Source organism: Beauveria bassiana (assembly GCF_000280675.1).
Source record: "Beauveria bassiana ARSEF 2860 unplaced genomic scaffold BBA_S00002, whole genome shotgun sequence".
NCBI lineage: Eukaryota > Fungi > Ascomycota > Sordariomycetes > Hypocreales > Cordycipitaceae > Beauveria > Beauveria bassiana.
In genome coordinates this window covers 874,784-901,886 of record NW_007930837.1, presented here as the reverse complement: position 1 = coordinate 901,886, position 27,103 = coordinate 874,784, and the positions used below count along the sequence as shown (strand labels likewise).

General features: G+C 55.3%; 9 protein-coding genes across 9 annotated transcripts; 5 read left to right on the top strand and 4 right to left on the bottom strand.

The window, feature by feature from the left end:
• Positions 1-935: 935 nt before the first annotated feature.
• BBA_00927 (uncharacterized protein) lies at positions 936-2,664 on the top strand (the record flags this gene model as incomplete). The annotated part of the gene is made up of 2 exons (XM_008596024.1): positions 936-993; positions 1,439-2,664. 2 exons carry the CDS (start codon positions 936-938, stop codon positions 2,662-2,664), a joined length of 1,284 nt encoding a protein of 427 aa, XP_008594246.1.
• Positions 2,665-3,210: 546 nt separating this feature from the next.
• On the bottom strand, positions 3,211-4,120 carry BBA_00926 (uncharacterized protein; the record flags this gene model as incomplete). Its single annotated transcript, XM_008596023.1, has 3 exons — positions 3,211-3,393; positions 3,485-3,970; positions 4,028-4,120. The coding sequence occupies 3 exons, from the start codon at positions 4,118-4,120 to the stop codon at positions 3,211-3,213; spliced, it is 762 nt and encodes a 253-aa protein (XP_008594245.1).
• Positions 4,121-4,374: 254 nt separating this feature from the next.
• BBA_00925 (ADP-ribosylation factor 4) lies at positions 4,375-7,345 on the top strand (the record flags this gene model as incomplete). Its single annotated transcript, XM_008596022.1, has 8 exons — positions 4,375-4,576; positions 4,629-6,156; positions 6,449-6,577; positions 6,633-6,743; positions 6,798-6,814; positions 6,873-7,018; positions 7,082-7,162; positions 7,214-7,345. 8 exons carry the CDS (start codon positions 4,375-4,377, stop codon positions 7,343-7,345), a joined length of 2,346 nt encoding a protein of 781 aa, XP_008594244.1.
• A 1,114-nt stretch (positions 7,346-8,459) lies between these two features.
• Positions 8,460-13,401, top strand: BBA_00924 (gelsolin-like protein; the record flags this gene model as incomplete). The annotated part of the gene is made up of 3 exons (XM_008596021.1): positions 8,460-8,595; positions 8,900-12,987; positions 13,039-13,401. The coding sequence occupies 3 exons, from the start codon at positions 8,460-8,462 to the stop codon at positions 13,399-13,401; spliced, it is 4,587 nt and encodes a 1,528-aa protein (XP_008594243.1).
• Positions 13,402-14,123: 722 nt separating this feature from the next.
• BBA_00923 (monocarboxylate transporter) lies at positions 14,124-15,710 on the top strand (the record flags this gene model as incomplete). Its single annotated transcript, XM_008596020.1, has 3 exons — positions 14,124-14,391; positions 14,476-14,582; positions 14,685-15,710. 3 exons carry the CDS (start codon positions 14,124-14,126, stop codon positions 15,708-15,710), a joined length of 1,401 nt encoding a protein of 466 aa, XP_008594242.1.
• A 312-nt stretch (positions 15,711-16,022) lies between these two features.
• On the bottom strand, positions 16,023-16,987 carry BBA_00922 (acyltransferase-like protein; the record flags this gene model as incomplete). The annotated part of the gene is made up of 2 exons (XM_008596019.1): positions 16,023-16,204; positions 16,270-16,987. The coding sequence occupies 2 exons, from the start codon at positions 16,985-16,987 to the stop codon at positions 16,023-16,025; spliced, it is 900 nt and encodes a 299-aa protein (XP_008594241.1).
• Positions 16,988-18,726: 1,739 nt separating this feature from the next.
• Positions 18,727-20,730, top strand: BBA_00921 (Protein of unknown function DUF2347; the record flags this gene model as incomplete). Its single annotated transcript, XM_008596018.1, has 3 exons — positions 18,727-19,124; positions 19,188-19,528; positions 19,586-20,730. The coding sequence occupies 3 exons, from the start codon at positions 18,727-18,729 to the stop codon at positions 20,728-20,730; spliced, it is 1,884 nt and encodes a 627-aa protein (XP_008594240.1).
• A 540-nt stretch (positions 20,731-21,270) lies between these two features.
• On the bottom strand, positions 21,271-23,595 carry BBA_00920 (DnaJ domain-containing protein; the record flags this gene model as incomplete). The annotated part of the gene is made up of 4 exons (XM_008596017.1): positions 21,271-21,431; positions 21,489-23,088; positions 23,151-23,462; positions 23,566-23,595. 4 exons carry the CDS (start codon positions 23,593-23,595, stop codon positions 21,271-21,273), a joined length of 2,103 nt encoding a protein of 700 aa, XP_008594239.1.
• An 896-nt stretch (positions 23,596-24,491) lies between these two features.
• Positions 24,492-27,044, bottom strand: BBA_00919 (patatin-like phospholipase; the record flags this gene model as incomplete). The annotated part of the gene is made up of 2 exons (XM_008596016.1): positions 24,492-25,816; positions 25,874-27,044. 2 exons carry the CDS (start codon positions 27,042-27,044, stop codon positions 24,492-24,494), a joined length of 2,496 nt encoding a protein of 831 aa, XP_008594238.1.
• Between the last annotated feature and the right edge of the window lie 59 nt (positions 27,045-27,103).

Sequence of the window (27,103 nt, the reverse complement as noted above, 5' to 3'; positions counted from 1 at the left end):
GCGAGCCTATAGCCAGAATATGACAGTTGCTGCCAGCCAGTGCAGAATAACCTGTTCGACATGTCTAGTATACGATGCACTGATTCGTGATAAATATTCGCTGTTGGCGTTTGACATGTACGGTGTACATTAAGTAGTTAATTTTATGAGACAAATATCTTCAAGGCTTGGGACTCATTGAAGATGACCGCTCGTTGGGCAAATTTCGATCTGTGAGACAGGTGCATTGACCGCCCGTGGGAAGAAGAGTTGTGAGTGGTGCGCCCCTTGTAATTTCCCCCGGATCTCTCCTGCATGCCAGACGAAAAGAGAGTCAGCCATTGTGGATAAATGCAGTGGTAGAGCGTGTTAACTTGGCACAATGTGACCATATCAACAGAGCGATAGATAGCCCCTTTGTCTGATGGTTAGTAGTTGTGCTGTGTCTCTAGTCTTGATGGGCTTTTCTCGACTTTGCATCACTAGACACATCATTACACCAAACCCGCGCAGCGTTCAGGACCCAGCGACAAGAAATATAGAGTTGCGAGCGACAGCAATACGAATAAACATTGCACGCGCGTTGTGCATTGTTTATGTTGTAGTGGGCCACCTCTACCCTCTACCAGTAGTTACAGGCTCGATCCCGGGGCTTATTTACCGACATCCCGCACCATTGCAAGCTTGCTGGTGGATTTGTATGAGGAGTTTGCATTTACCAAGACTCCAAAAACAGGCGCATCGAAAGATAGGGTGGCCAAGGTAGGCTGACTGACCATTTGATCTGGCCGCCCCAAGAAAAACGCGTCCGCAAAAGGCCGACCTGACCCGTCTTTTGCGAGCATTTATCTTTTAATCAAGCTTGCTCCTGCACCGCACGCAACAACACGATAGCGGGCTGGGTTATTTTCCAGAGAAAACAGACGGTTTCCTGAACAACCAGCGAGACAAGCGAAATGCCCCGGAAGCGGCTCCAAAAGCAGAGCTTTGCCATACACCAAGACACAAATCAAGGTACGCTTCCATGAACAGACGGATATGCAGACAAACATATGAATGCATCTCATTTCTACCCATGCACACTTTCATTTGACATTGCCTTTTTCTGCGCGTGGGCTGGCTGGTGACGTGGGCGGTAAGTTAGTGACGGCACTGTCCGACCTAGCTTCCGCTATAATGCTTCACCTATTCCGTACTGTTGCCGCTGTCTAGCCACGCGCCGCCACCCTACCCTTGCTCTTGAATCGGATTCGACGGTCCCCTGTCGAAAAACAAGCACAAGACAAGCAGACGTCACTGCTTTTCTCCCCCAAGGCTATTTCGATTCCTGGCCTGTCTTCTGCTTTGAACCTGACACAATCTTCAAAAAACCACACGCACACATACACACACTGACCTGCCCTTTCCCATCGAGATCCTCCCCACCGCTGACTTGAAGCCTCTTCTCATCACCAAATAGCGTCAGCCCGGACCCTCGACAGCCTGGACCAGGTCCAATTGCTAAATGACGACGGCGGCAACATTCGAAAGCTGACACCTGCCTCGACTGGCTCCATCAATAGCATGCAAACTGCGTCACGGAACATTGTGGCCAAGCATGCCATTGGCCGCACGTCTACCATTCGCAGCGTCCCCAGCTTCGACGGCTCCGATTCGAGTCACGAGACCAAACAGAGCCCCTTTTCCAGCAGCACCAATAGCAACACGAGCGCCGCATCAACCGCTCTTGCGGCGCCCGGCTACGACAAGGCGGCCAGCCGGTCAGCGTCAGGCGCTGCTGCGGCTGACACACACACGACAACCGCGGCGAGCCGCTGGAGCGCCAACGGCGTCCGCGTAATAGAAACCCAGAAGCAACAGCCAGGGCCGCTAATCAACGACGGTTCGGTGCTCTCTGAGCCCACGGACGGTGAGAATGGGCAATGGGATTCCACGATTGGCAAGGCCGGTCTGGGCAAGACGGGACGCGTCATCAACAAGCTCGTCAGCGACAACGACGCCCTGAAACGCGAGATTCAGATTGAGCGTCTGCGCGCTGAGGAGGCCAAGCAGGCCGCCAAACTGATCGAGGACAAGATGGAGCGCATGGTCAGTGAGTACGAGGGCCGACTGCTCGAGGCCAGCGTGACCAAGACGCTGCTCGCTCGCAAAGAACGCCAGGTCGAGTCCCTGACGGCCACCGTCGACGTGGAGCGCAGAAAAGCCGCCGCGGCGCTCGAGTCGGAGCGCACGTGGAAGGAGGCAATGCAGCAGGCGCGCGGCGATGCCAAGACGCAGGTCGAGCACGCGGCGACGCACGCACAGCTCGTCGACGGCCGCTACAACGCCATTGCGTCGCACTGGCGCGAACAGGGCGAGCAGGTTGCGCGCGCCGTCACCAAGATGCGCGCCGAGATTGCCGAGATTGTCGATGAGCGCGCGCGCGACGATGACAAGATCCGGACGCTGCGCGACCTCTGCGAGCAGCAGGACGGCAACATTCGGGAGCTGCGCCGTGAAAAGGAGGAGATTGCGCGGCTGTTTGCGCAGTACAAGACGACGCAGGACGACGACCTGCGCGCGATACGGACAAATGCCAAGAAGAGAGAGGATGAGCAGGAGAAGATGCTGGCAGAGGCGAGAGAAGCGCTGCATAAGCTGAAATGGGCCCTCAACGTCAAGAACAACGTCAAGGGCGCGCAATGAAGGACCTAGTTGTCCTCGTGTGCCCTTTTTCTACCTTTTTTTTTTTTTCTTCTTCTTTGCACCCGTCTCCTCCTGCAATGGCAGGGGGGAACAGGAGGGATATAACAATAACCAAACTTAAGGACGACAACAAATATTTGAGCTACAGATGACAGCCCCACGACGCCATATTCGCCAGCTTCTTCTCTTCTTTCTTCTCTTTTACTTAACGGCAATTACAACATGGCGTATCATGATTCATGGCATTTTCTTCTCTTCTAAATCTTCATCATTTTTATTCCCATATAGTGTTTTTTTTTTCCCTTTGTTCGGAAGTGGCATCTCTTCTTGTCTTTCTGGAGATAATCTGCATATAGAACAGGCAGCAAAGATTGAATCGGCTTATAAAAAGAGGAGGTTTTGCATCTCGAGCGCGTTGTTACAGTATTTGATCGTTTGTCTAGTTCAGTGGGATGCCGCTGTTGCAATGCAGCAGCAGGCTCACACGATGCATAATTCCATTCACCTGCCCCAAGATACATGCTGACCCAAAACGTAGCTCACGTTTCAAATCAAGCTCTCCAAGTTTTTGAAGGGGTCTTGGAATGTGATGCTGCTTGGCAAGCTCTCGTTGACGGTGTAAGGGATGTCGTCGAATGGGTCGTTGCTGGTAGTCCTTTCCACTTCAGCAGCGGGAATGACCTCGAGAGGTGGTGGTAGCTTGGGAGGTGTGCCGCGCCCTTTCTCAACCTGCGGGAGTAAGCTGAGACCGAGAGTTGGGAGGGATCCTTTGCAGGTGACTTGCATATTCTTTTAACATGCTTTCCAATCGTTCCAAGACCGTGTCGATGGCTTCACAGCTCTCATCGGAACCAATGTACAAGACTGTCTGCCGCAAATTGTACGATATGCGGCACTTGTATACGAGTTGAAACTGTTCAGCATCTAGTGGGATCTTGCTGCCGTCATTCGTTCCGCACAGCGCAAGCAACCCGTCAAAGCTGGCGGAGGGATGGCCCTCCAGACCGTACCATGTGGTCTTGTGTTTTGATTCGGCAATGAACTCGGGGAAGATGTCGCAATCGGCAAACGCATATGCATCGCTCCCGTTCTTCTTGTACTCGTGCCAGGACGTCATGCGAGGATCAAGAGAGATAATGGAGATGTCGCCGTCTGTCTTCTCATCAAAGTCGAGGGCGTCGACGTCGTCCTCGGCAATGGCGAACAAGTTGTCCTGTATAGCAGCGGTAATCTGTCGCCGTTCACTGCTTAGCGAGATGCATTTGAACCATGGACTTCGAGGCTCGTAGAGAATTTCCAGCAGGCCCTGTTAAGTTTCGCGTGAGCGTGTGCTTTCGGGTGTCTCTCGCGTTAGACCCGGTACCTCGGCGTCCTGAACACGTCGAATGACCTCTGACACGCCCTGAGGAAGCAGCGGGGGGTTGCAGGTGATGTAGAATTCGACAACGCCAGCCATTTTTCTGAAGACAGAAAAGAGCATACGGGATTATGGAAGCTTCACGGTGTGTGTTTGCAGAGAGAGATGAGCAGTGCCACCTGGCAGCTGGCAGTTGACGATTGATGGACCTTTGCCAGCTGTCAGCTGCGAGCGCACAAACGGGGCATAAATAGAATCGGATAATTCTTCATCGTTTGCTCTTTCATGCTTCATCAACACTTTCGAACAGTTCAAAGTTAGATACTCTATGAGCGATCACCTCGCAAAAAGACATGTCAACCACTGTACAGCAGTGGCCGCCTGTTGAGGTCCCATCCACCAGTGACCTGGCAGACAATTTTATTGGGTTGCTCGAGTGGGTGCTGGATGAGTGTGACATGGCCGCCGAAAATCACATGGAAGAATATATCTATGGATGTGATGGTCAAGCCGCTGTGAATGACTCGTCAGCTCTGGAAGAAGTCGACGGCTGTGGTATGTCCATCATCACCCTTCTTCCCAGCATCACCCAACTGATCGTTGCTAGTGGAGGTAAACACCAAAGAACTCGCCGAGTACACGTTTTCTCCGGAGAAGTTCACGAGCCCTGAGCACAACCTTGGCGAAGACGAAGGCAAAGATGACGTCCAGAACGATGCGATGATGCCAATCGAACAAGATCATAGTAGTTCATTGCAAGATGGAAATCAAGAAGCAGAGTCCATCCTCAAGACTGTGACACTGACAGACACTGCAGGAGAGAATAGTTTGGAGCTGGTTGAAAAGAAAAAAATTCCTTCCGGAGTCAGTCAAGACAAGGGTCAAGCGGCCCCCGAAGATAAAGGGTCAACTTCGTCTAGGAGCATCAGTACCAGCGGGCAAGGTTCCTCTCCATCTCTGAACAAAGCATCTCCAAACCGGCCCAACGAGTTCGAGATTGTGCGCAGTATCGAGGTCCCAACAAAAGTCAAGGAGTTGATTGCTTCTGGTGAGCCCAGTCCGCTGTCTGTTGCGGCCTGGGTCATGGATACAACAGAGGCACCGGTGCCGAACCTCGTTGTCTCCAAAGCAGCCAATGCTTCGACCCACTGTCGTGCCATCAACCCCGAAACGGGCGCATTTCTTCCGGTCATTGAGCAACCGGAGACAAGATACAATGACGAGTTGGATCTTCAATCGGAGCCCGGGTGGCGACGAAGCAATATCACTTCAGACATGCAAATCAGTAGAGAGTTGAAGGCCAGAGCAAAACTCGCCCGACGCCTAAAAGAACGTCTTCCTACCCAGGCGCAGGCGAAAGATACTGTCCCGGAGGAAGCGGAGAGCCCCTTTCCGAAGGCAGACTGCACCCTTAGGCCCGCCACTGATGATGACATCGCCGCGATATCAGATATTATCAACCAGGAACGACAAACCAAACGAGGGAATACCCAGAAAAAGTCATCTGACATCAAGAATTGGGACGTGTCAGAGTACCTCAAGAAATGCAGGCAAGAACAACGGCCATTCATTGTTGCAATCGCTGGCGAAGATGACCTTCTGGATCGATCAAAATGGCCTGCCGGCGCCGACAAGGCATACAAAAAGTACGTTCAGTACCAGAGTACGTTCAAGAAAGTGCAACCTTCAATTGTCGGATTCGCTTTTGCTATGCCGCGACAGAGTCTCGACGTGCAGGAAACTGACATCGATCATTCTTGCTACATTACCCTGTGTGTCCACCCGAGCCACAGGAATGAAAAGTACGGATCGGCGCTGTTAGACAGGATTCTGATGTCTGTGTCTCCTGTTCACCGTTCTCTCATCGACTTCGGATGGCAGTGTGATGATGCAGTCGAGACATATGAGCAGCTCGCTTCGCACAATGCGAAGCAGTACGCCCGCGTATTTGTCGAGTATTCCGAGCCCAGGGACGCAGAGTATAAGCTGATGGCTAGGGAAAAGTTGTTGAGGAAGTTCGGATTTCGTCAGGTTGGCCACTTGACTTGTATGAGAAGTGAGTCTCGGGCGGGCAGAAGATACTGGAAGGACTTGCTCATCTGGGAACTCGAGGCCCAGTCGCTCGAAAATGTTCGGTAGATGCAGGCCTATTGATGTCCTTTTTAATTGTCAGGCGAGAATTTGGAAAAGGAAAAGACAACACCAGCTTAGGAATGATGAGCTTTGACTAAGTGTATGGAGAGATTCGTCAGAACACTATAAAGAATTCACAAATATTCAGAGCCTTGTTTGTGTGGGATTAATCACAGTGCTGTAGTGAGTCTTGTCGGATGTGCATTTAGGTATTCACAAGGCCCCACCAAGCATGATCATCAAGGCACCATCTTTTTGACCCTTGCACCTTGTATCGCAGTGACAAAAGTGCAGTCTCCCAGAGAGAAGCGCTGATTCGAATACATTCGAGGATGAAATAGGCAACACACAAGCGGCGTTCGATATGCTGTCGATTCTTCGAAAGGCGCGGCTCAAGGACAAGGAGATGCGAATCCTGATGCTGTGGGTTGGTGAGCTCCGCGAGGAAGCGCACTTCAGCTAATGTGGCGCCATGCAGTGGCCTCGACAATGCGGGAAAGACAACAATCGTAAAGAAAATTCTCAATGAAGATGTGCACACAGTCAGCCCAACGCTGGGATTCATAATCAAGACAATAGACTACGACGGGTGAGTCAAACAGCAGACGCACCGAGACATTTTGCTAACGTTGACGGCGCTTAGCTACAAGCTCAATATCTGTCAGTTCATGTCGAGCCTGCTGTTACTCCCAGATTGAGCGGCTGCTGACTGATTTAGGGGACGTCGGGGGGCAAAAGACGCTGCGGTCGTACTGGCGAAACTACTTTGAAAAGACGGACGCGCTGATCTGGGTCGTCGACTCTACGGACCGGCTGCGCATCGAAGACTGCAGAGAGGAGCTTCACGGGCTCCTGCAGGAAGAGGTAGGTCGCGTTGAAAGGGTGTGGGCTGGAAAAGTCAAGGCCGGAAGCTGATGATTTCTGCAGCGGCTGGCGGGAGCTTGTCTGCTCATCTTTGCCAACAAGACTGACGTGGACGGGTGCATGACGGAGGCGGAGATTCTACAGGTGGGCAGTGGCATAAACCATTCTCGGTGACGTCAGGCTAACAAGTAGCAGGCCCTGCGGTTAGACGAGATTCGAACGCACCAGTGGCATATTCTCCAGTGCAGTGCCATGACGGGCAAAAACCTGAAGGAAGGGCTGGCGTGGGTGGTGGAGGATGCGAAGAAGAGGCTATTTCTGTACTAGCGAGCCAACCATCGAACCGACCCGGGCAGAACAGGCATGAATAGTATACCATAGTTGATTGTAACGGAATGCAATTTGGTCGCATGGTGGCAAAATCGACGAGGGCAGTGCAGATTGTGCAACCGACCAAGGACCCGGTGGGCTTGCGCATGACGTGCATACGAGCAAGCGAGTAAGTCGCTGGCGATGATTCAACGGGTGTGACGATTGGATGCAAGCATGGAGCCGGAGACTATGGAGCCAGTGACAAAGGCTTATTGACTAACAAGTATTTATACCGGCGCTGGCTATCGACTGAGACGATGCGAAAAGAGGGCCATGATTCGTCGACGCGGAGACGACGCGGTATGAGTGGGCTTTTGTTTACATGCCGCATTGGGTTATGATGCGTGAGCTAACAAAAGTTACATGTGAAGCTGTGATTGTTCGACAAAGTTAAGGGATAGTAGAGTACATGCATGTGAAGGGGGAAAACAAGAGAGAAGACGGATAAATTCGCATTGTGATTGCGTGGGGGAAGGAGGGTGCACTTTATGCAGCGGTCATGTTTAAGATGTCTCTGGCTTGTGCTTGACTAGAATGCTGGTTAAATTGAAAACCCCTGCTAGAGTTTAGAGCGGCCAGATATCACGGCCAGTGCCTTTGTATGGGCAGAGGTACAAAGCTCGTGGCGGGCGACAAGTACCTGGTCTTAGCGATCACGGTCGCTGCTCGCCCGTACGTACGCCTGAATCACGCGCCAAGGTCCGATGGTATCCGCTATAAGCTGGCCCTTAGGGGTACATTTCATGCCTCGCTTCCTTGTACCTTGAGACACTCTGAGCAACGCGGCAACAGGTAGGTACTTGAGCCGACTGCATGTCGCCGCCTGATTCAAATCTGCGACTTCTTTCCGCCCTTTTTTTTGTGTTGACTCTGGGACCTCTACGGCCCTCCAACGGTTCTTCTTCCCCTGGAGGGCAGAGTGCAAAGCGAATCACCAATCTACGGCCAAATCCGACGTCGCTACGGAATACGACTAATTGCCATGTCCTTGGCCGTTTGAACGCTTCCAGACCGTACAAATAAACCCCAGATCTGGACAACGTCGGTCGCAGGCGAACCAGCAGACACAATGTCGGACGAAGTATCCCAGTTCCTCGAGCAGGTCGAGCAGCTGCGCGGCAAGCAAATTGAGGACGACCAGCAAAGAGCCCGCGAGCGCGAGGAGTTTATGGCGGCCAAGCGGGAGCGTCAGGCCAGGCGAGAAGGTGAGTTTGTCAATGTTACTTTCGTCATTGAGGCCCGATCCTGAGGGAACCAATGTGTCGTGTACGCTGCCAGTCGGGTCGTGCAAGGAGAAAGAAAGCCAAGTTGAATGGCATAAGAAGATCGAGTCGTACAGCTGGCCAGCTGCAAGTCATTAATGGCTTGCCCGGCTGGCGGCTTGCAGCTGGCAGAAAACGCGGTCGTATCCGTCATCAAACAGACCACCTCAGCCCACTCAGCAATCACAACAACAAAACAACTCCAAAAGCCCGAAGAAGCTAACCGCAATCTCTTTGATTCCTGCAGAACGCGCACGATCCATCTCCCCGCAAAAGTCTTCGCCCGCCAACACTCCGTCTCCTCGCGCCAATGCCCGCGCCATTAACTTTTCCGATTCGCTGAAGCTCGACTCATCCTTGATGTCCGACGACTCTCGCGAAACTTCACTAGAGCCGGCACGCGGCATGGGGTACTCGAACTCGCCTACCAAGGAGAACGAGGCTCCGATCGACATTGAGTCCAAGCAAGATGCCGCGGCAGTTGCTTCTGCCGGTGTTCCCACCAGAACTTCGACGCTGTCCTGGCAGCAGCGCCGGCCCAACTCGCGCGGCGGCACCGCTTCGCGACCACTCAGCATGGTGGCCGCGCAGAATGCCACACAGCGCGGCGTTGCCCGCATGCAAGATCCGCAGCCCCCTGTTGCGACACCCGAACACCAGACTCTTACGAGAGAAGATATCGCCAAGACATTGGGTCTCAAGGATCCCTCATGGTTTCGTCAGACGACTGATCGTGGCCAAAACTCTGCTGCTCTTAGAAAGAACCAGGTTGAAGATAGCGATACTATGGATATGTCGTCTATCAAGACGCAGTTGCCCGGCATCTCTAGCGCGCAGAGGGAATCCGTGGCAAGCTCAACAACTAGCAACCTCGCCTCCCCAGTGACACTTAACCCTCCCGCCTTTGTTGGTATGGCGGATAGGCAAGGTGACGTTGACTTGTCCAGCGGACGAAGCTCGCCTACACGGTCCGCCTCCCCCACCAAGGGTCTGGGCGGATTTGTACAGAGTGCCATGCTTAAAAGGAGTGACAGCATCAAGCGATGGAGTGTTACTAGTCCTCCTGGCTTGAGCCGCGCCGACTCGGTCTCGGGGAGCATTGGTGGTCACAGCAATGAAGCATCAAGAGGAAGCCCACGGCCACGGAGCAAAATTAGAGACTCAGCTACGCCAAATCCCAGTCGACCTACTTCACGGGGCGGGATCAAAGAAGAGAGCGCATCGCCGGATCATTCTAGCCAGGGAGCCCTGAGCCGTGAACCGAGCGATTTGAAGATCCCTATCAGCCCTTCCAAGACTATGGACTCGAGGCGATGGAGTCCGACTAAGTCAAGCTGGCTGGAAAGCGCCCTGAATCGACCCGAATCTCCTCGGCCCCAGCACAAGTCGAATCAGTCTCAGCCGGAGTGGTTGTCGGACCTTGCCCGAAGCAAAGCAGCGAGTCCCAGCGGTGAAGGCAGCCGCCCAAGCTCCCCTCACAAACATCAAGTCAGCATCGGTGGGCTCATGAGGACAACACCATTCGACGGAGGCGCAAAAACTAATACGACCGGCTTGGGAGGAATTTACTCGCCGCCTCCCGGTGGTAACCGACCACAATTTGGGCATGGCTCCAAGCAGAGTGTTTCCGTTACATCAACAGAGCGACCGCCTTCGAACCTAGAGGCTGAACCTCCGCAAACACCCACGCCGCAGGAAGTCATGCCAGAAACCGATGCCGACACCAATGCGAAGTTGAATTCAGAGGCGCATCCAGAACCTGAGCCGGAGTCCGTGAGAAGGGCATCCGTAGCTTCGCCTCCAGTCATCAAACCGAAGCCCGCTACACCACCCAAGAAGGATTTTCGCTCAAGCTTGAAGCCCCGCACTGTCGATACTGACGCGAAATCATCCACAGAGCCCGAATTCAGAAACGCCCTGGGCAATTTGCGTCGCACCAAGACGCAAAACTATGTCGCACCTGATGAGTTCAAGGGAAACATCCTCCGCGGAAAGGCTTCTCTTGCTATTACTGGGGGCCCGCAAAAGACGGAACGCAAGGACGAATTCAAGGACTCAATTCTTAAGAAGCGAGAAGACTTCAAGAAAGCCCAAATCGCCGGAAAAGGTGTCACGCGAACCTCTGCTGCTTCAGTACCTGCGGATTTACCAGAAGGTTTGGCCAGGAGAGCTGAGCTCGGCAAGGGCTCCGTCCGAGGCAATATCCCCGTTATGGGCACATCTGCCGCGGCCGTCAACAAGTCAGAGTCAATCAAGCCAGTACCTGGGCCGAAGCGGGTTCCCAGTGGCGCTGCCTCTGCTGCTGCAAAAAATGCAGGTTCCGAAAGGCCTCGTCGCGTTTCTACGGAACCCCAACAAAAAGTCAGCGGCAACGAAGCCCGTCGCGTGCCGAGCATGAAGAAGGAGACCACAGCACCAGCGAGCCTGCAACCAGGGCGTGTTGGGACTAGCAAGTTGGCAGATCGTTTTAACCCTAGTCTTGTCAACATGCTTGCGCGCGGCCCGCCTCCAATGGCATCCAACGGAGGGCAACGCTTCGAAGAAGGCAAGGAGGCAAGCACCAGTGCGGTGGTTGAACCGTCTGCTCCTGGTCCACAGTTAACACACATGACCAAGGGCAGAGCCCGTGGTCCAAGAAGAAAGGCCCCGACATCAGGCGCTGGTGGTGGTGCAAAGGCTAGTTCTACATCGTCTACGCCTATATCAGCTGCACTAGAGAAGCCCATGGAGCCTGAAGCAATGAATGAAGAAGCTGAAATTGCCCCTCCTGAACCTGAGAGGAAGTCTATGTCTGTACAGGAGCAAGTTGCAGCCACGGCAGCTGCACGCAGCAAACCCTCGCCGCTGCGTTCTCGCGAACAAGCCGTAACTGAAAGAAACACTGACGCCAGCCCTTCGCCCAAGACACCTTTGCAGAAATCATCCTTCAACCAAGCCGCCGGCGAGGTCACCGATGTAGTTACTTCGCCTTCGGTGAACACTACAGCCGGAAAGAGCAGCATTGCGGAGAAGAGACAGTCGAGACCGCTGAGCGCTAACCGTCTCTCCAAGTTTGTGGACAGTGCTGAACAAGATTTTGATAAGCCAAGCTTTTCACCAAAACCTGTCGCGTCACCCAAGTTCACGCCTTCCTCCAAGCCTGTCTCTTCGCCCAAGGCTGAAGCCTTCTCGAAAGTAGCGCCCTCGCCCCGATCTATATCCTCGCCCAAGCCCGCTGCCTTGTCATCATCCTCGACGACTATTCCACTCTCTGCTTCCACTTCGCCCGAAAAACCTACCAGTCCTGTGGAGAAGCAGAGGGAGAGACATTTTGCATCTCCCACTCATGCCATGCCCTCTAGAACGTTTGGCACCATTGGCCCCGGCTCACCCAGGCCGACACTACATGGCCCTCGTCCTCAAGCTGAGCCATCACGCCCAAAGTCGCGACACGGCCGCCCTCCGTCTAGCGCAGGCCTGTCATCTGCAGCTATCTCTGCATCAGGATCACCCATGCCTTCACCAACCAAACAACCAGGCGAAATCACGACGTTGTTCAAGGATTTCTTTGGACCACCACGCCCTAGGAAGGACTTCAAGATTGACACGGCTGAGGTACTGATGAGCCATCCCGCGTCAGGAGCTAAGATTCAAACTCAGGAGGTTCAAATGTACCGGCTCTCGGGAGATGGCAAGAAGACGCCTGTATCGGCACAGAATGAGCGTGTGTTATTTGATGGCGAGATGTACATCTGTGCTCACAGCTTCAAGAATGCAGCTGGCGCGGGCACCGTTGCATTGTACTTTTGGATTGGCGATGAAGTTGCCGAGGCTACGGCACAAGATGCGCAGGTCTTTGCCCAGAGAGAAGCAAAGGCTATTGGCGGCAGACTTTTGAAACTGTACCAAGGCAAAGAGACGGCCGAATTCATGCAAGCCCTGGGCGGTGTCATCATCGTTCGCCGCGGCTCTAGCGACCGTTTCGACAGTCTAGCTCCGCACATGCTATGCGGCCGTAGATATCTTGGCCAAGTTGCTTTTGACGAAGTGGATATGAGCACCTCTAGCCTCTGTGCCGGGTTCCCTTTCATTATTTCGCACAATGGAAAGTGCTGCCTGTGGAAAGGCAAAGGCAGTGATGTAGACGAGCTGAGTGCTGCCCGACTGGTCGGTATGGAGAACACCATTTCCGGGGAGCTGATGGAACTCGAAGAAGGCAGCGAGCCGGAATCTTTCTGGCAATTGTTCGAAGAAGGCCAAGCCAAGTCTCACTCTGCCGACCACTGGCGCCTCAAGCCCAATTACAGCAAGTACGGTAGCAGACTATTTTGCTCTGACGCCGATGCTCGCCGCCAGGTACGATTGATGCAGTCGTGAGTAATGAGTACAATGTTAACACTATGGCAGATTACGGAGATTGCGCCCTTCAACCAGACGGACCTTTCACCGCTAAAGATATATGTGCTTGATGCCTTTTTCGAAATGTACATTGTTGTAGGCTCCGGCGCGCAATCGCAGTACTCTTCTTTCCGCAATGCGCTCGATTTTGCGCAAGAGTACGCAATTCTGTCTGCGAGCATGGAGGACCGTCCATTTGTGCCAGTGTCTACCATTGTGCTGGAGGGTATCCCGCGAGATCTCAAGCGCGTTTTCCGCAAATGGGAAGATGCGCGCAGCCCTACGGTCACGAATACATACTCTGGACTGAGGCGTGGGCGCAGCTTGAGGGTTGTGCCGCTGTCACAGGCTTTGCAGGCTTTAAGCGAGTGAGTTTTGTACTAGTGTGTGTGAGCATAGGTGGGCGTTTATTTAGATAATCAAGGGGAAAGCATAACATGTGTGGTTAACTTTTTCGCTGTTCCTTATTCATCTTTCTTAATCATGGTTACATGTGTACACGAGATACTTGGTAGATGAGCAATAGATTAATGGATGGAAATAGGAGCTCGCTTACGCCGTGCTTCTGTGACAAGAGGGCACATGACGGCTCTATCTAGTATGCAAATTATCATATCACAACTGAAAGTCGGACATGTGAATGCATGCAGTCATGTCGATCCTTGTTCAGGCTCACGCGAAGGACGTAGCGTGTCTCTGCGAATAGCGACATGGCGCTGGTCAGCAATACTAGACCCAAGTACACCATGAAGCTACCCCGCCATCGGGCGGTTATAACGGCAAGAGTTGTAAGTGCTTGAACAAGGCGTACTGAAGCCAGATGTGTGTGGCAGCATCATTCCGTGGATCTTCAAAATCGCCAATCAGGAAAAAAGTTGGTGCTGCGAAATCGCCCTCAGCCGGGTATACTGGTGCGATGCTAAGCGACCAAAGCCGAGCGAGCATCTTTAAGCTCGCAGCCTCGTCGTACTCGAGCCCATGTTTTTAAAAGCAAAAACGTGCCAACGAGTATATATATGTATATAAAAAAAAAAGGCAGAAAGTAGGAAACTTGTAGAAATACTTGGTGTGACTATGACTTTGCTGACTTCATAATGAATTCGAAACTCGTGCTGTCAGGCGCGGTTTTGAGAAGCTCCAAACCAGCAAACGGCGACGGCGAGCCAGACGCCAAGCAGCAGCAGCAGCCACCGCCACTTGGACAAAATGCGCAGGTAGAGGAAACGACAACGGACCCGGAGCAGCAGAGTGAGGAAACATGCGACGTGTACAAGTCGGAGCCGCCAGACGGCGGGCTGGCGGCGTGGCTGGCGCTTCTCAGTTCCTGGTGCATGCTGTTTTGCACATTTGGCATGATTAATTGTCCGTGACGTGATCCTTTTCTCTTCAGACCGACAAAGAAAAATCATAGGTGACCGACTAACAATGTACATGCGAGAGGACCAGGCATCGGCACATTTCAGGGCTACTATCAACAAGTTTACCTTCGCGCGTACTCGCCCGGCACGATATCGTGGATTCCGTCGCTGCAGATATTCATCGCCTACGTGACCGTAAGTCTAGCCAGTACCCCGGCCCTTTTTTTTTCAAATCTTTGCAGCGATCCGGAATTCTGACTTGAGATGTTGGGGGGTGGGCAAATCCTCCCTAATTAGAACCCCTTTACTGGTCGTCTCTACGACGTCTACGGCCCGCGAGCGCTCGTCGCCGTCGGCACCGTCCTCGAAGTCCTCGGCCTCGTGGCCACCTCCCTCTCGACGCGGTACTACCAGATCCTCCTCGCGCAGGGCCTCTGCACCTCGCTCGGCATGTCCGCGCTGTACGTGCCCGCCACGGCCCTCGTCGCCAGCTGGTTCGGCCGCCGCCGCCGCGGTCTCGCCTACGGCCTCGCCACCAGCGGCTCGTCCCTCGGCGGCATCGTCCTGCCGCTCCTCATCGCGCGGCTCATCCCGCGGGTCGGCTTTCCCTGGACCCTGCGCGCCGTCGCGCTCCTCATCCTGGCCCTGCTCCTCGTCGCAAACGCCCTCGTCCGGTCGCGCCTCCCGCCGAGCCCCGCGCCGCCGCCGCTCTCTGGGCGTATCCTGCTCGGCCCGCTTCGCGACATCAAGCTCATGCTCGTCAACGGTGGCTTCCTCCTCATGACGCTCGGCGTCTTTGTCCCCATCAACTACGTGGCGGTCGAGGCGCGCCAGCAACACGGGCTGCCCGACGCGTTGGGCCACTACCTCGTCGCCACCATGAACGCGGGAAGCCTGGTCGGCCGGGTGGGCGCGGGCGTCGTCGCCGACGTCGTCGGAGCGTACAACACGTTTGTCGCCGTGTCGGCGCTCGCGGGTGTGCTGGTGCTCGCGCTGTACATTCCGGCGGCCGGCGCCGGCGCGGTGTGGACGTTTTCGGTGCTGTTTGGGTGCACGTCGGGCGCGTATATTGCACTGCTGGCGCCGCTCGTCGTCAAGATCTCGCCGCTCGAGGAGGCTGGGTACCGCATCGGCTTGCTGTTCGCCATGTCGTCGGTCAGCGGCCTTGTGACGAGCCCGATCGGCGGCGCCATCCTAGAGCACTGGCATGGCGACTACACAGGCATGAAGATTTACTCGGGCGTCATGATGCTCAGCGGCGCGGCGCTGGTGTTTGTGTCACGCATGATGGCGACCGAGTGGAAGATGAATGCTGTTTTCTAGGTAGCTCTATGAACGGGGTATCAGCCAAATAAAGAAAACTCTTTAACCATTTTTCCTTCCTTGTCGCTGTTCTGTTGGAATTTTTGTTTTCTTCGAAATATGACCGGTTTTTATTTGATGACTATTTTACTAGGCCAATAATGCAAGCCTTGGCGGTCGAACAAGTTGATGTAGGATGGTGAGACATGTCGAATAGTATGAAATAAATGCTTCTTCTCTCCTTGTCAAATCGTCTTAGCGTCGCACTGTCTCGAAGCTCGCATGGACTTGGCCAGGGTGTAGGTGGCTGCCGTGAGCCGACCAGTCTGTCGCTCAATTCTTGAGGTCAACACCGGAAGACTTGGCCGAGGTCGGGTTGGCAGGGACGGCCATGGGCTGGCCGCGAGCCTTTGCGGTGAGAGTCATGAGCTCCTTGAGCATGAGTTCGCGCGTGGTACGAGTGAGCTCGTCGACATCGGCAGAAGTGAGATTCTTGGTGGGGATCGGGTCGAGGACTTGGCATGGCATGTTAGTAGACTATTTTGATAGCGAATTAAGGGGAATAAGGGGTTGAGCATACTCTTAATAGGTACAGTGCCGGCATTAAAGCGATACTCCTTGGGGTAGAGCAAGTGGCTGTAGTTGGCTACAACGCAGGGCACAATAGGAACGCCGGCCTGGACAGCAAGATGAAATGCGCCCTTCTTGAAGGGCAGCAGGGTGGGCTCCTTGCTGTAGCTACGAGTGCCCTCTGGGAACATGTAGACGCTCTGCTTGCGGGCCTTGATCTCGTCGGCGGCGCCCTGCATGGCCTGGCGAGCGTCCTTGCTGTTGGCGCGGTCGATGAAGATGGAGCCGGAGAGGGTCATGAACCATCCTAGGAATGGAATGTGCTTGAGGGAGCGCTTTCCGGTGACGCTGCAGTACTTGGGAAAGACGGCGCCGAGCATAAGGACGTCGAGCTCCGTCTGGTGGTTGCCGATGAAGACGGCGGGGCGGGTGGTGCCGAGGATGTTGGTGGGATCGTCGACCTCGAAGCTGGTACCGGTAGTGAGGCGGGCCGCGTAAAGAAAGGCGCGGGCCGTCGCCCACTGCGCAATGTTTTGCTGGCCGAGTAGGGTGAGGATGATGGAGGAGACGACGCCGAAGACGGCAGCACCGAAAAAGGTCATGTACATGGCAAGACAGCGGGCAAAGAAGCCCGCGCGGGGTACGATGAAGGACAGCATGAAGAGGGCGGACGTCAGTGCGCAGTATGCGACAAAGGCGGCGACGGTGTAGTAGAGGAATGCGTTCATGGTTGAGCTTGAGGGAGCCGGCTGGCGTCGCAAAAAATAGTCGAGCAGTAGGCGATCCTCGAAAGCCGTCCGAGGGTGTCTTGCGATGACTCAAAGTCTAACGATAATGCCGCTGATTATTTGTCGAGTAGACTGAGAGGCTCTCCGCATGGGGTGTTAAGCAATGCGTCGTCGGGCACGGAGGGGCGCAAGCGGAGAGGTGCCAGATCGGTGGGCAGAGAAGGCACAGGACGCACGGCACAAGACGGGTTGACCTTGTCAGCGGATCGATACCATGCGGCAGACTTGGATCGGATGCAGCTTTAATTGTCGAGAAAGTATGATGGCCGGAATGACGAGGGACGACGAGGGATGCAGAAGCACAGGAGTCAAAGCGAAGGTGAGGGTGTCACGAGAAAAAAGATGGTCGACGGATTGGAGATGCCCCGCGTGGCGGCAGCGTGGGGTCTATGGCGCGCTGAAAAAAGATGGTCAGAACAGCTGCGATTGGAGAGGCCAGCGCTATATTGGCCAAGCTAGGTAGCGATATGTCGGAATTGGACCCATCTTTGTTGAGATGCAAGCTGAAAACCTCGGCAGCATGACGGAGCATCATGATAGAGATAATGATAATAAAAGATATCAAGGGTCGGAGGCTGAGAACAAAGCAGCAATGTATTAGTTATTGGCAGTGCTCAATTTGGGGCAAACAGAAAGCTGCCAAACTTGGCCATATTCTTCAACATGTACTTTTCAGCCAGACAGGAAGGAGGCTGAACCTCCCCCAGAAGCATGTGCCAGGGAGCTTACTGGAAATCGGGACTGGCTTGAGGCACGTCCGGGCCTTTTCAGCGCTCCAAGCAACGTTCAGACGGCGCGCGCTGTGTCCACGAATGAATGCCCTGTAGAGCCCCGTAACTGGCCATTCATCGCTGCAACCACGAGTCGGCTTGCACGCTTGCACATGCCAACAGTGCCAGGTCGACTGATACCAATCTAATCTCCTTAATGCACATGCAGTTTTGTCATTGACGGCTGGTTTTTGCAACGCGCAGTCTCGACGTCATGTGAGCTCTAGAATATCCAAGAACAACTGCCCTAGGTAGTTTTCAATGTATTGACATGATTGACTGTCTGGAACTTGGCGTTGCGCATCTCTCTAATGCCTAGGTAGGTAGCAACTGAGGGCGGCCGCGACAAAACCGTGGTGCGCTAACATGTAGCGCCCTGGCCTGCAATTGGCAGAGTCTAGCACCTGGGGAGCAACGTTTTGAAGATATCGCCACAGATGTCTGATGAGAACAGTTTTTGTAAATTGCCCGTCATCTTTTACTGTATCCGGCGTTGTATCTCTCCAAAGCCGAAAAGATTCAAACTACATGGGATTGTAATCCTAGCTTTAGGTACTAAATCAGGCATCGCTATGTACCTTGCTTTGGTAGGTAGTCCAGCCACAGCACCCTTACCTTGGTACCTATGACTGCGCCACCTGTACACTGCTCCTGCAGCTCTTCCAGACGCAACTCAATCTCCAGCCTCAAGGCGTCTGTTTCCATCAGCACCCGCGCCGTCAACATCACATTGACTGTTCCCTTAGGAATTCACTCGCTCTCATTCGCCCTTGTTTCATCTTTCGAATTTCTACCCCTTCCCCCCGAACAGGAGCCGCAGCAACCACCCTCGCTTTTAGTATCATGCCGCGCCCTTCACGCCCATAACGACCAGCCACTGCCATCCCCGAGATCGTCTACCTCCCCGCCATGGCTTCCGCGCGACGCTCCGCGCAGCCTTCGGCCTCGACTTCGACCGTCGCCCTCTCCCCCGCCGCGCTTCCGCCCCTCTCCGCCCTCTTTCTCATCAACTTTGATGTCAAAGCCGGCTACACCATTGTCTGGAAGCGCGCCGACCCGGCCGTCGAGCTCGAGGGCCTTGTCGAGTACAAATCACTCCCCTCGGGCCTGCACACCGTTTCCGACGACCTCATCTACTTTGTCCACGATACTCAACATGCCGGCCTCAGTGCTTTTGTCAATGAGCCCACAGAAGAGGAGGAACTGCGCAACGCGCGCATGATAGCTGTCGGCATCCTCGTCCCGCTGAGCTACGGACGTCTGGGCCGAGCATGGAGACATGCTCAGAACCTCAAGGACATGGCAGCGTACGTCTGACTAAACAATGTCGCGCTATGTGATTCTCGGATAGGAATCTAATATGCTGTTAGGAAACTCGCCAAGGATGCATCACAAACGAAACTACTCGAACGATACTGGGAACAGCATCAGGCTCCCAATGACAGTGCCCCCAAATCACCCGTGCCTAGTCTGCCTACTTCGCCGATTCAGGACCGCCGAGGTCACAAGCGCAATAGGTCTGCCTCTGACGGCGCCGCTCTATCTTCTGGGCCTGCTGAGCACAAACTTTCTACATATCATCCGGCCTGGAGCCTGGCCACAATGCTCGACACATTTGGCCCTCTGGTCTTTCCCATATATCGCGCCGCCCTGCTTCGGAAGCGCATCCTGATTTCTTGTCACGCTCCGGTTCACAAGATGTGTGATTTTGGTACGTTATGTGACCACGCCATGTCATGACTTGTTGAGCCTCTGCTAATTCACTCAGTATATAATCTCTCCGTTCTGTCAAACATACCCCTCTCACTCGCCGATGATCTCCCTCCCTCTTCTGCTTCAACCCGTCTACGGCCTCTTTTCACAATCGGTGTACATGATATCCCCTTTTTGGTCCAAGACCACAAGGCCGCCAAGCGCCAGCGCCTGAACCCAGATGTCGACGACGAGTCCGGCTCTGGCTGGATCGCTTGCACCACCGACAGCATTCTCGCCGTCAAAGACACGCTCTGGGATATGCTCATCACCATGCCAACAGAGCATGTGACAAATGGGACGGCAAAGGTTTGGCCTGTGGTAGAATGCCCTCGCGGCACACCCGTCAAGGCTACTCAGCGTGATCTGAGACGATTCCATGCCCTGCGCTCCGGCCTCGCGCAGCTGGTCGCCATCGACGATCAGGATGCGCACCGACCAGATTCGCACGCCTCGGACCGATCCGCCGTCCGACTCTCAAGCAGTCACTCTGCCCGTCTGGTACGGGAAGACAGCGACGAATTCGTAGATGAGATTGTGGAGCCCCAGAGCTGGTCCGCCCTCGCCTACAATGGCTTCATGTGGTGGGCGAGCGCCGGCGAGCAGATTCGCTCCGAGGAACAGGAGGAGGCCGCCCGCGACGCCGCGCTGCTGGCGGACCTAGGCACCGGGCCCTCCATGCACGCGCCGCAGTCGCCCTCCCGCACCGACGCGGCGCTCACCGATTCAATTGCCTCGCTCGCGCGCCACGACGCGGCCGGGGACAGGGACGCCACCGTCGAGCTCGCCATCATTGCCTATTTCCACCGTCTGACCACGCAAATCGTCTCGGTTCTCGCTGACGTTGTCGAGAGCACTGACGAGGCCTACCCATCCGACGATCCCGCGCGGTACACTGACGACGACGACGACGATGACAACGAAGACGATCTCTTGCTACCTGGTAGCGACAGCATCCGAGACGTAACGGGCGCAGCGGACACGCCACAGGATGCGCTGGACAGGATCGAGGTCGACAGCCACGCCATGCAGAGCATGGGCCTCGACGTCTGGAGCGCGAGCGACGCCGCCTTTGTCAAGGACCTCGCCCAACGTTACTTTGCGCGCGAAGCGGTGATTGAAGCCAAGGGCGTCGAGGTGTGTGGTGTACGAGTTTGTTGAGTCTCTTTCCATTCAGGTTTGATCCTCTTTGTGTTATTATACCTTGTTTCCTTGTAACTAGGCAGGTTTATTTTCTCCTTTTTTCGTCTTTGACTGTATTCTTTTGTCCAGGAAGATTATAAGATGTTGCGTTGCATCGATAAAAAGTTCTTGGCTTGTGTGTCTGCGGGTGTTTTGTTTTCTCTTCTTTTCATCAGACTAGGCTTGAATATATATACATGATTACCAAAAGATGGTTTATACATTCACAGTCCTAGTTTTTATATTATCCACCGTGTCTTGGGAATGAAGAGTAGAATATTTGCCTCTTTTTGTCAACTTGACCGTCCCATCTACATCGTCTTCCCCGTAGGAAATGTCCACATGTTGCAGCAAAAACAACCCCAACATGAACAACGAAAAACAAATTCCTGCGTACTCGAAACAAAGCGATTGCGGGCAAAAAAAAAACAACAACAACAACGAAGATGACCATTCCTTCTACCTCGTCTACCCTCTTCAAACCCCACCACTCCTCGAGACACACACTCGCACACACATCTATGACTCGTCTTCCGTGTCCGTATTGGTGTCGCTCGTGTCGTCAGCGTCGTCGTCTGTGCCGCTCTCCTCATCCGAATCCTCGTCATCCTGCTGCTTCCTCCGTCTCGGTTGGGGCGCCTGTCCCGTCTTCATGGCGTGCATCTGGCCAGCAATGGAGTCTGCGGGGCAGTTAGCTTCTTGGTCATCTACGAATATTTGGCATGTTGAACACGTACCCTCTTCCGGCTCGGAAATTTCATCTTCAGCTTCCATCTGGGCCGCCTTGCTCGCCTCCTCGACGACGAGCGTCACCTCCATTTTGGTGTCGAAGCCGACGTACGAGTCGCAGACGAGGTGCATGACAAACGTGTAGTGGCCGGCCTGAGGCGGAGCTGCAAACTGCGCCTTGAGCGTCTGCATGGCAAACGTCGGCTTGCCATTGTCGTCGACAATGGGCTGGTCAAACTGGTCAAAGATAAAGGGCGGAACGGCCAGCTTGCCCTGCTTGGAGTCGCTGAGGAAGGCGTACCACTTGGGCGTGTGCTCGCGGGCGTAGTAGGGGGCGAATACGTGGGGCGGGGTGATGGTTTGCTCCTCGACCGAGACTGGCGCGCCGTCGGGGCCCTTGATTGTCTTCTTCTTGCGGCCCATGAGCGCCTCGAGGTCATCCTCGGCCGGGTCCACGTCCTCAAGATCCAGCTCATTGACGGGTGGCACCTGTTCCGTGCCAGGCGGGATGAAGCGGCCCTTGATTACGAGACTGACGAGTGACGACGGGATGATGCAGCGCTCACCGGTGACCTTGAAGAAGGCCTTGGCTACGCGCAGGTAAGGGATCTGCTTGCCGACGGCGACGCTTGTCTGGTATTGCTGCTCGGTGAGGCGGCCCTTGCCGACGGCGAGCTGGCGGCGCTGGGCGTCGGGAAGGTCCAGGAACTGCTGCACCGTCATGTGCGTCTTGGAGTCGCCCTCGACCGCCGTGGCGATCCTGGGAGTAAAGTGTGGGAGCTGGAGCAGCGGCGAGGCCTTGGGGGGGATGGCCTGGATCAGATGCTGGTTGGCGAGGAAGGAACCGGCAATGGGGCCAATGTTTCCGTAGGCGAGAGCAATGGCAGCAAAGGATTTGTTCAGAGTGCGGGCGATGGGAACAATTTCGTACATGGCCTTGGTCAGCGCGGGGTCGTCAAGCTCGACACGGCCGAGGTAGGCCCAGAGCAGGGCGAGCGCTTTGCGGCGCATGCCGTTGTCGAGGTCTTCGAGCTTCTGCTTGTCCTTGACGGCGAAACCAGCCGCAAAGGGCGAGGCCTCGCCGGGCGCGGTGATGCGCGCCTCAATCTTGGCGAGGCCTGACTCGGCGGCGTCGCCCTTGAGAACCTGCTCGTACTCCTTGCCAGCTGAGAGCGCGCCAATGATGCCGCCCTCGTCCATGTCTTCGTCGTACTGGCGGAAAAGGTTGTTGGCGCTCTCCATCAGCACGCCCTCCTTGGAGCGGCGCATCGTGCCGTACCACCAGGAGCCAACGAGGTACGGGAGGAGGATGCCGAGGAGGCCAGTGTAGAGGAGCACGAGGTACTTGCCGTTGCCGTCAGAGATGATCCACTGCGGCAGCGCGATGCCGATGCTGAAGCTCTGCTTGCCGTCGGGGTGGCCAAACTGGATGTAGTTGTTGCGGACGTCCTCGTCGGTGAGGGCTTGGTACGCCTTGGTGATCTCGACATAGTGGTCGTTGAGGGACTCGACCGTCTCGTTTTTGGCGGGGTCGGGGCGGACCTTGTCGGGGTGGAATTTGACGGATAGTTTTTTATAGTGAGATTTGATTTGTTTCTCGGTCGAAGACTGCGCAGGGGGGCAGGATATTAGCAATCATCACCGCCGCGTTGGTATCGTGCCACACGTACCTCTGAGATGTCGAGAATATCATAGGGATTCCAGATCTTGTTGACGACGGGCGTCGTCGTCATGATGAGGTAGGCCATGGCGCCCATGAGGGCCCAGCCGGCGAGCGCAACAATGGCGCGCTTGATCCGGCGCTGCTTGCGCTTCTGCGTGGCCCGCAGAGCGCCGACAACGTCGGCATGCTTGTGGCGGTAGTCGGTCTTGATGGCCTGCGCTTGCTTGCCGGCATCGCCATCGGAGCGGAGGAGCGAGTATGTCAGGGGGAGCGTGACGAGGCCGCTGAGAGTGAGGATGAAGAAGGGGAAGAACTGGGCCTAGAAGGGGGGGAAGGAGACGTTAGCACACGCAAGTCCGCTTTCGCAGAGCATGACCCGAGGCATCTGGCGGCCTTGCGGATCATGGGGCTTCTCTTCTCACCTCGTTATCGTATGAGTAGTCGGAACTCATGTTGGCGACTGCCGGCCAAAACTAGGCCAGGTGGGTTGTTGCTTCGGCGGAGACGTAGAAATGCTGCACGAGAAAAGGAAACGGTTCGCTGGCTGAGAGTATCCCAGGAATCGAGGAGTTGCTGGTCAATCCAGGAATGTCGCGGGGGAGGAGGAAAGAATGATGCGAGCCTCCTCTGTAAAGCTGACAAGAGAGAGACTGGGAAAATGCCTATTGAACAATGCGTCACCAAAGAAAGGACCCGAGGCCTTGTGTTCCCAAATTGAATGGTGTTAGTAGCGGTAACGTGGTGGTTCCAAGAAGGCCAGCTAAGTCGGGCGATCGGATTATCCGTGGCAGGTTATTTAGTAAGGTAGGTAGTGGCCCCCCACAATGCCGCCACCGTGTTCTTATTTTTACTCATCTGTGTATGGGCTTGGTGTGCGGGTGGCGTCAGCAGCGTGCCTGTGCCTGACCAATAATCTAGAATGGAAATAGCACTGGATCGATTTGCGCGGGCTGGTCTGGCAGAACATTTAATAAAAACGCTTGATAGACTCTATCGCCTTTCCTGGCATGCTTTGTGTCTGCTCATGCGTATATCCATTTCACATGCCTTTGTGAACAAAGCCCGCCTTTTGCCTTGTTCAGCTTAGTCCATTGCTGTTCATGACTCTAATATTGCTGTTGTAAAGAAAAATATCGCTACCCAATCCAGCGCCAAACCAGACACTGTATGTATGTATGCTTGATTAACCTGGGCGTCTATCAATGCAACAGAGGAAGAAGAAAGAAAAAAGCGAAAAAGAGACAAAAGGACCGTCAAGGATGGTATATTGCAACTGCATTAACGTACAGCTTTATGCCAATGAAGCCCGCGAATAGCGCCCTTCCTCAGCTTTTGATGCCTGCCTACTTCAACCTCTTCGTTTAACAAACAGTCCCCCATCATCCTCTGCCTTGTCGTCGTCCTCCACAAGAACCTCCTCCTCCAAATCCGTCGTCTCCTCCTCCGTCGTGCCTCCCGCGCCGCCCGACGTCATCATCTCGCCGACCAAGATGCTCCGCAAGTCATCCTCGCTCAGGATCCTCTCCAGGCTGCCCCTGCGCACCCACGGCCTCGACTCTGTGCGGCCCTGATCAATCAGCCGCTCGACCTTGAGCCGGTTGCCCACAAACAGCAGCGCCGGGAACGCGCCCTGCCGGCCCTCGTGCAGCATGCGCGCCAGCCGCGCCGGGTCCGGGTCCGAGAGGATGTGCCAGAAATCCGCCGCCACCGCCGCCGGCCAGATGGTGACGGTGCCGCTAAACTGCTGCAGCCACAGCTGGCTCCAGTCCTGGCCCAGCGGCCGCGGCAGCAGCTCCGCGTGCCGGATGAACCGCAGCCACTTGTTCATGTCGAGCTTGAGGTAGTGCTCCGTCGCCGACATGAGGAACCCGCCGCGCCAGCCGCGCCCTTTGCGGTGCGTCACCGGGTGGCCCACGCTGCCGCGCGACGAGAAGAAGAACAGATTGACGTGCGGATTCACCTGGCTGACAATGGTAAAGTTGACGTTGAAATGCGTATTGAGCGCCTTGATGGGAATGTCGGTCCGCAGGCTGCCGTCCTTCCACTTGTGCCCAAACGAGTACGGCGCCAGCGTCCCGTCTGCCTTCTTCATCATGAGCACCACCGGGTTCAGAATCCCCGGTACTGCCGCCGACGCCAGCACCGCCGACCAGATGACACAGTCGGGGCTCGTCAGGTAGTTGCACAGAATCGTCGGCGAATGAGGGTCCGCCGGCACGCAGCTCACGTTGAGGATGCGTCCCGTTCGCTCGTACGCCTCGCGAAACGTCAGGGACCCCCGCGTCCACCAGCTGCACTGCCTCGCCCACTGCACCGAGTCGAACCGCGCCCCCGTCTTCCACCAGCGCGGGAACCATGTCGCAATGCCCTCGGAGCAGGCGTTGATCTGCGAGGACAGTGCCGGCACGAGCAGCTGCTTCAGCTCCTCATTTGTTCGCGTGGCCACGAGGCCGGCAATAAGGGCGCCGCCGCTCGTGCCCGTGATGACGTCGGGAAGCAGGTCTGCATCCAGCAGCGCTCGAACGAGACCGAAGTGGTAGTATGCAAAGCTCGCACCGCCGGATAGGCAGAGCGCCGTCCTTCCAAAATTGGCCTGAATGTGCTTGAAGAGGACTCTCTTTTCTTCCAGCGCGAGTTGTTTCGTTTTGAGTAAAAACTTGAGACTTCTCTCCACTGTGCCGATCGCAAGCGTTAATCAAATGCAAGTTCATCGTAGGAAGAAGAACTTACCCTCGTCGATGAAATTTTGCACCAGATTCTTTGTTCCGTAATATGTCTGGCTGTACAACTTTGGATTGTCAATGCCCACAAAATTATTCTTGACACACGCCTCCGTGAGCGCCTTGAGCTCCTCCACCGCTCTGATCCCCTCACCACCTCCTTTACCCGTCCTGCCCGCCGCCGCCGCCACCGTATCCTTCTCCTCCGCTTCTGCCTTGGCCCTTGTCTTCTTCATCTGATCCCAGACGCGCTTAACCGTCTTGCTGTCATAATACGCAAAGTCATTCTCCTCGCGCCACGTGTCTCGGCCCAGGAAGGCGTCCAGCGCGCGCGCCGCCCGCACCCACTCGCGGTATGTCGTCGCTTTGCGCAGCTCCCGCCGCAGGCCCGCGCGCCGCCCCCGCCACGTGAAGAACTGCTCGTACACGACAATGTAGAAGCGCGTGAGCAGGTACAAGACGCTCAACACGAGCAGCCAGCCAAAGACAAACAGCAGCAACGGCCACTTGGCCAGCAGGTATAGGTACCCGTCACGCGTCTCGTCCTTGCTGCGCGTGCCCAGTAGGCCCTCAACGGCGCGTTTCGCCCGCCTGCGCTTCTTCTTGGACGCCGCCGCCGCTCCCGTCGTCGTCGGCTTGCGCTTGCTCCTGCGGTAGAACCGCGAGCTGATGGGTGCCCAGTCATTCTGTGCCGTCACAAATGTGCCATGGTCGCCCGGCGCCGGCGACGACGCTCGCGCGCCGCTGACTGTCACGTCATTCTTGAAGTCGCCATTCGCCGCGGCGGCGGCTGCTGCCGTCGCCAGCGCACTGCTGCCACTGCCGCTATCATCCTCAAGGCCTCCGCCCGCGCTCAGGCTTTGCGAGTCGCGCCGCGTAATGCTAAAGGAGCCGGGGCTCTTGGGCGAGCGCAGCCCGTCGTGCTGTGGGTTCTGCGCTGGGTTTTGCGCGGCGCTGTGGTCGGGTGCTTGCAGCGCCGTCTCAAACGCAGCAATGTCGTCGGGCGAAATGAATTCGCGGTCGCCGTCGAGGAGGCGCGAGACGTCAAACGCTTCGGGTGGGAAGCCGTAGTTGGGCGACAGCGGGGGTGAAGATGGTGGTTTTGCTGTTGTTGCTATGGTCGTCGTCGTCTTGGAGGGTGTCTTCTTAGCTCTGGGCTTTTCTCCGTCGTTGTTCAACATGGCTGTGTCGTTGATCCCACCGGACAAGACGAGACTTTCAAATCATGGCAGTTGTTAAG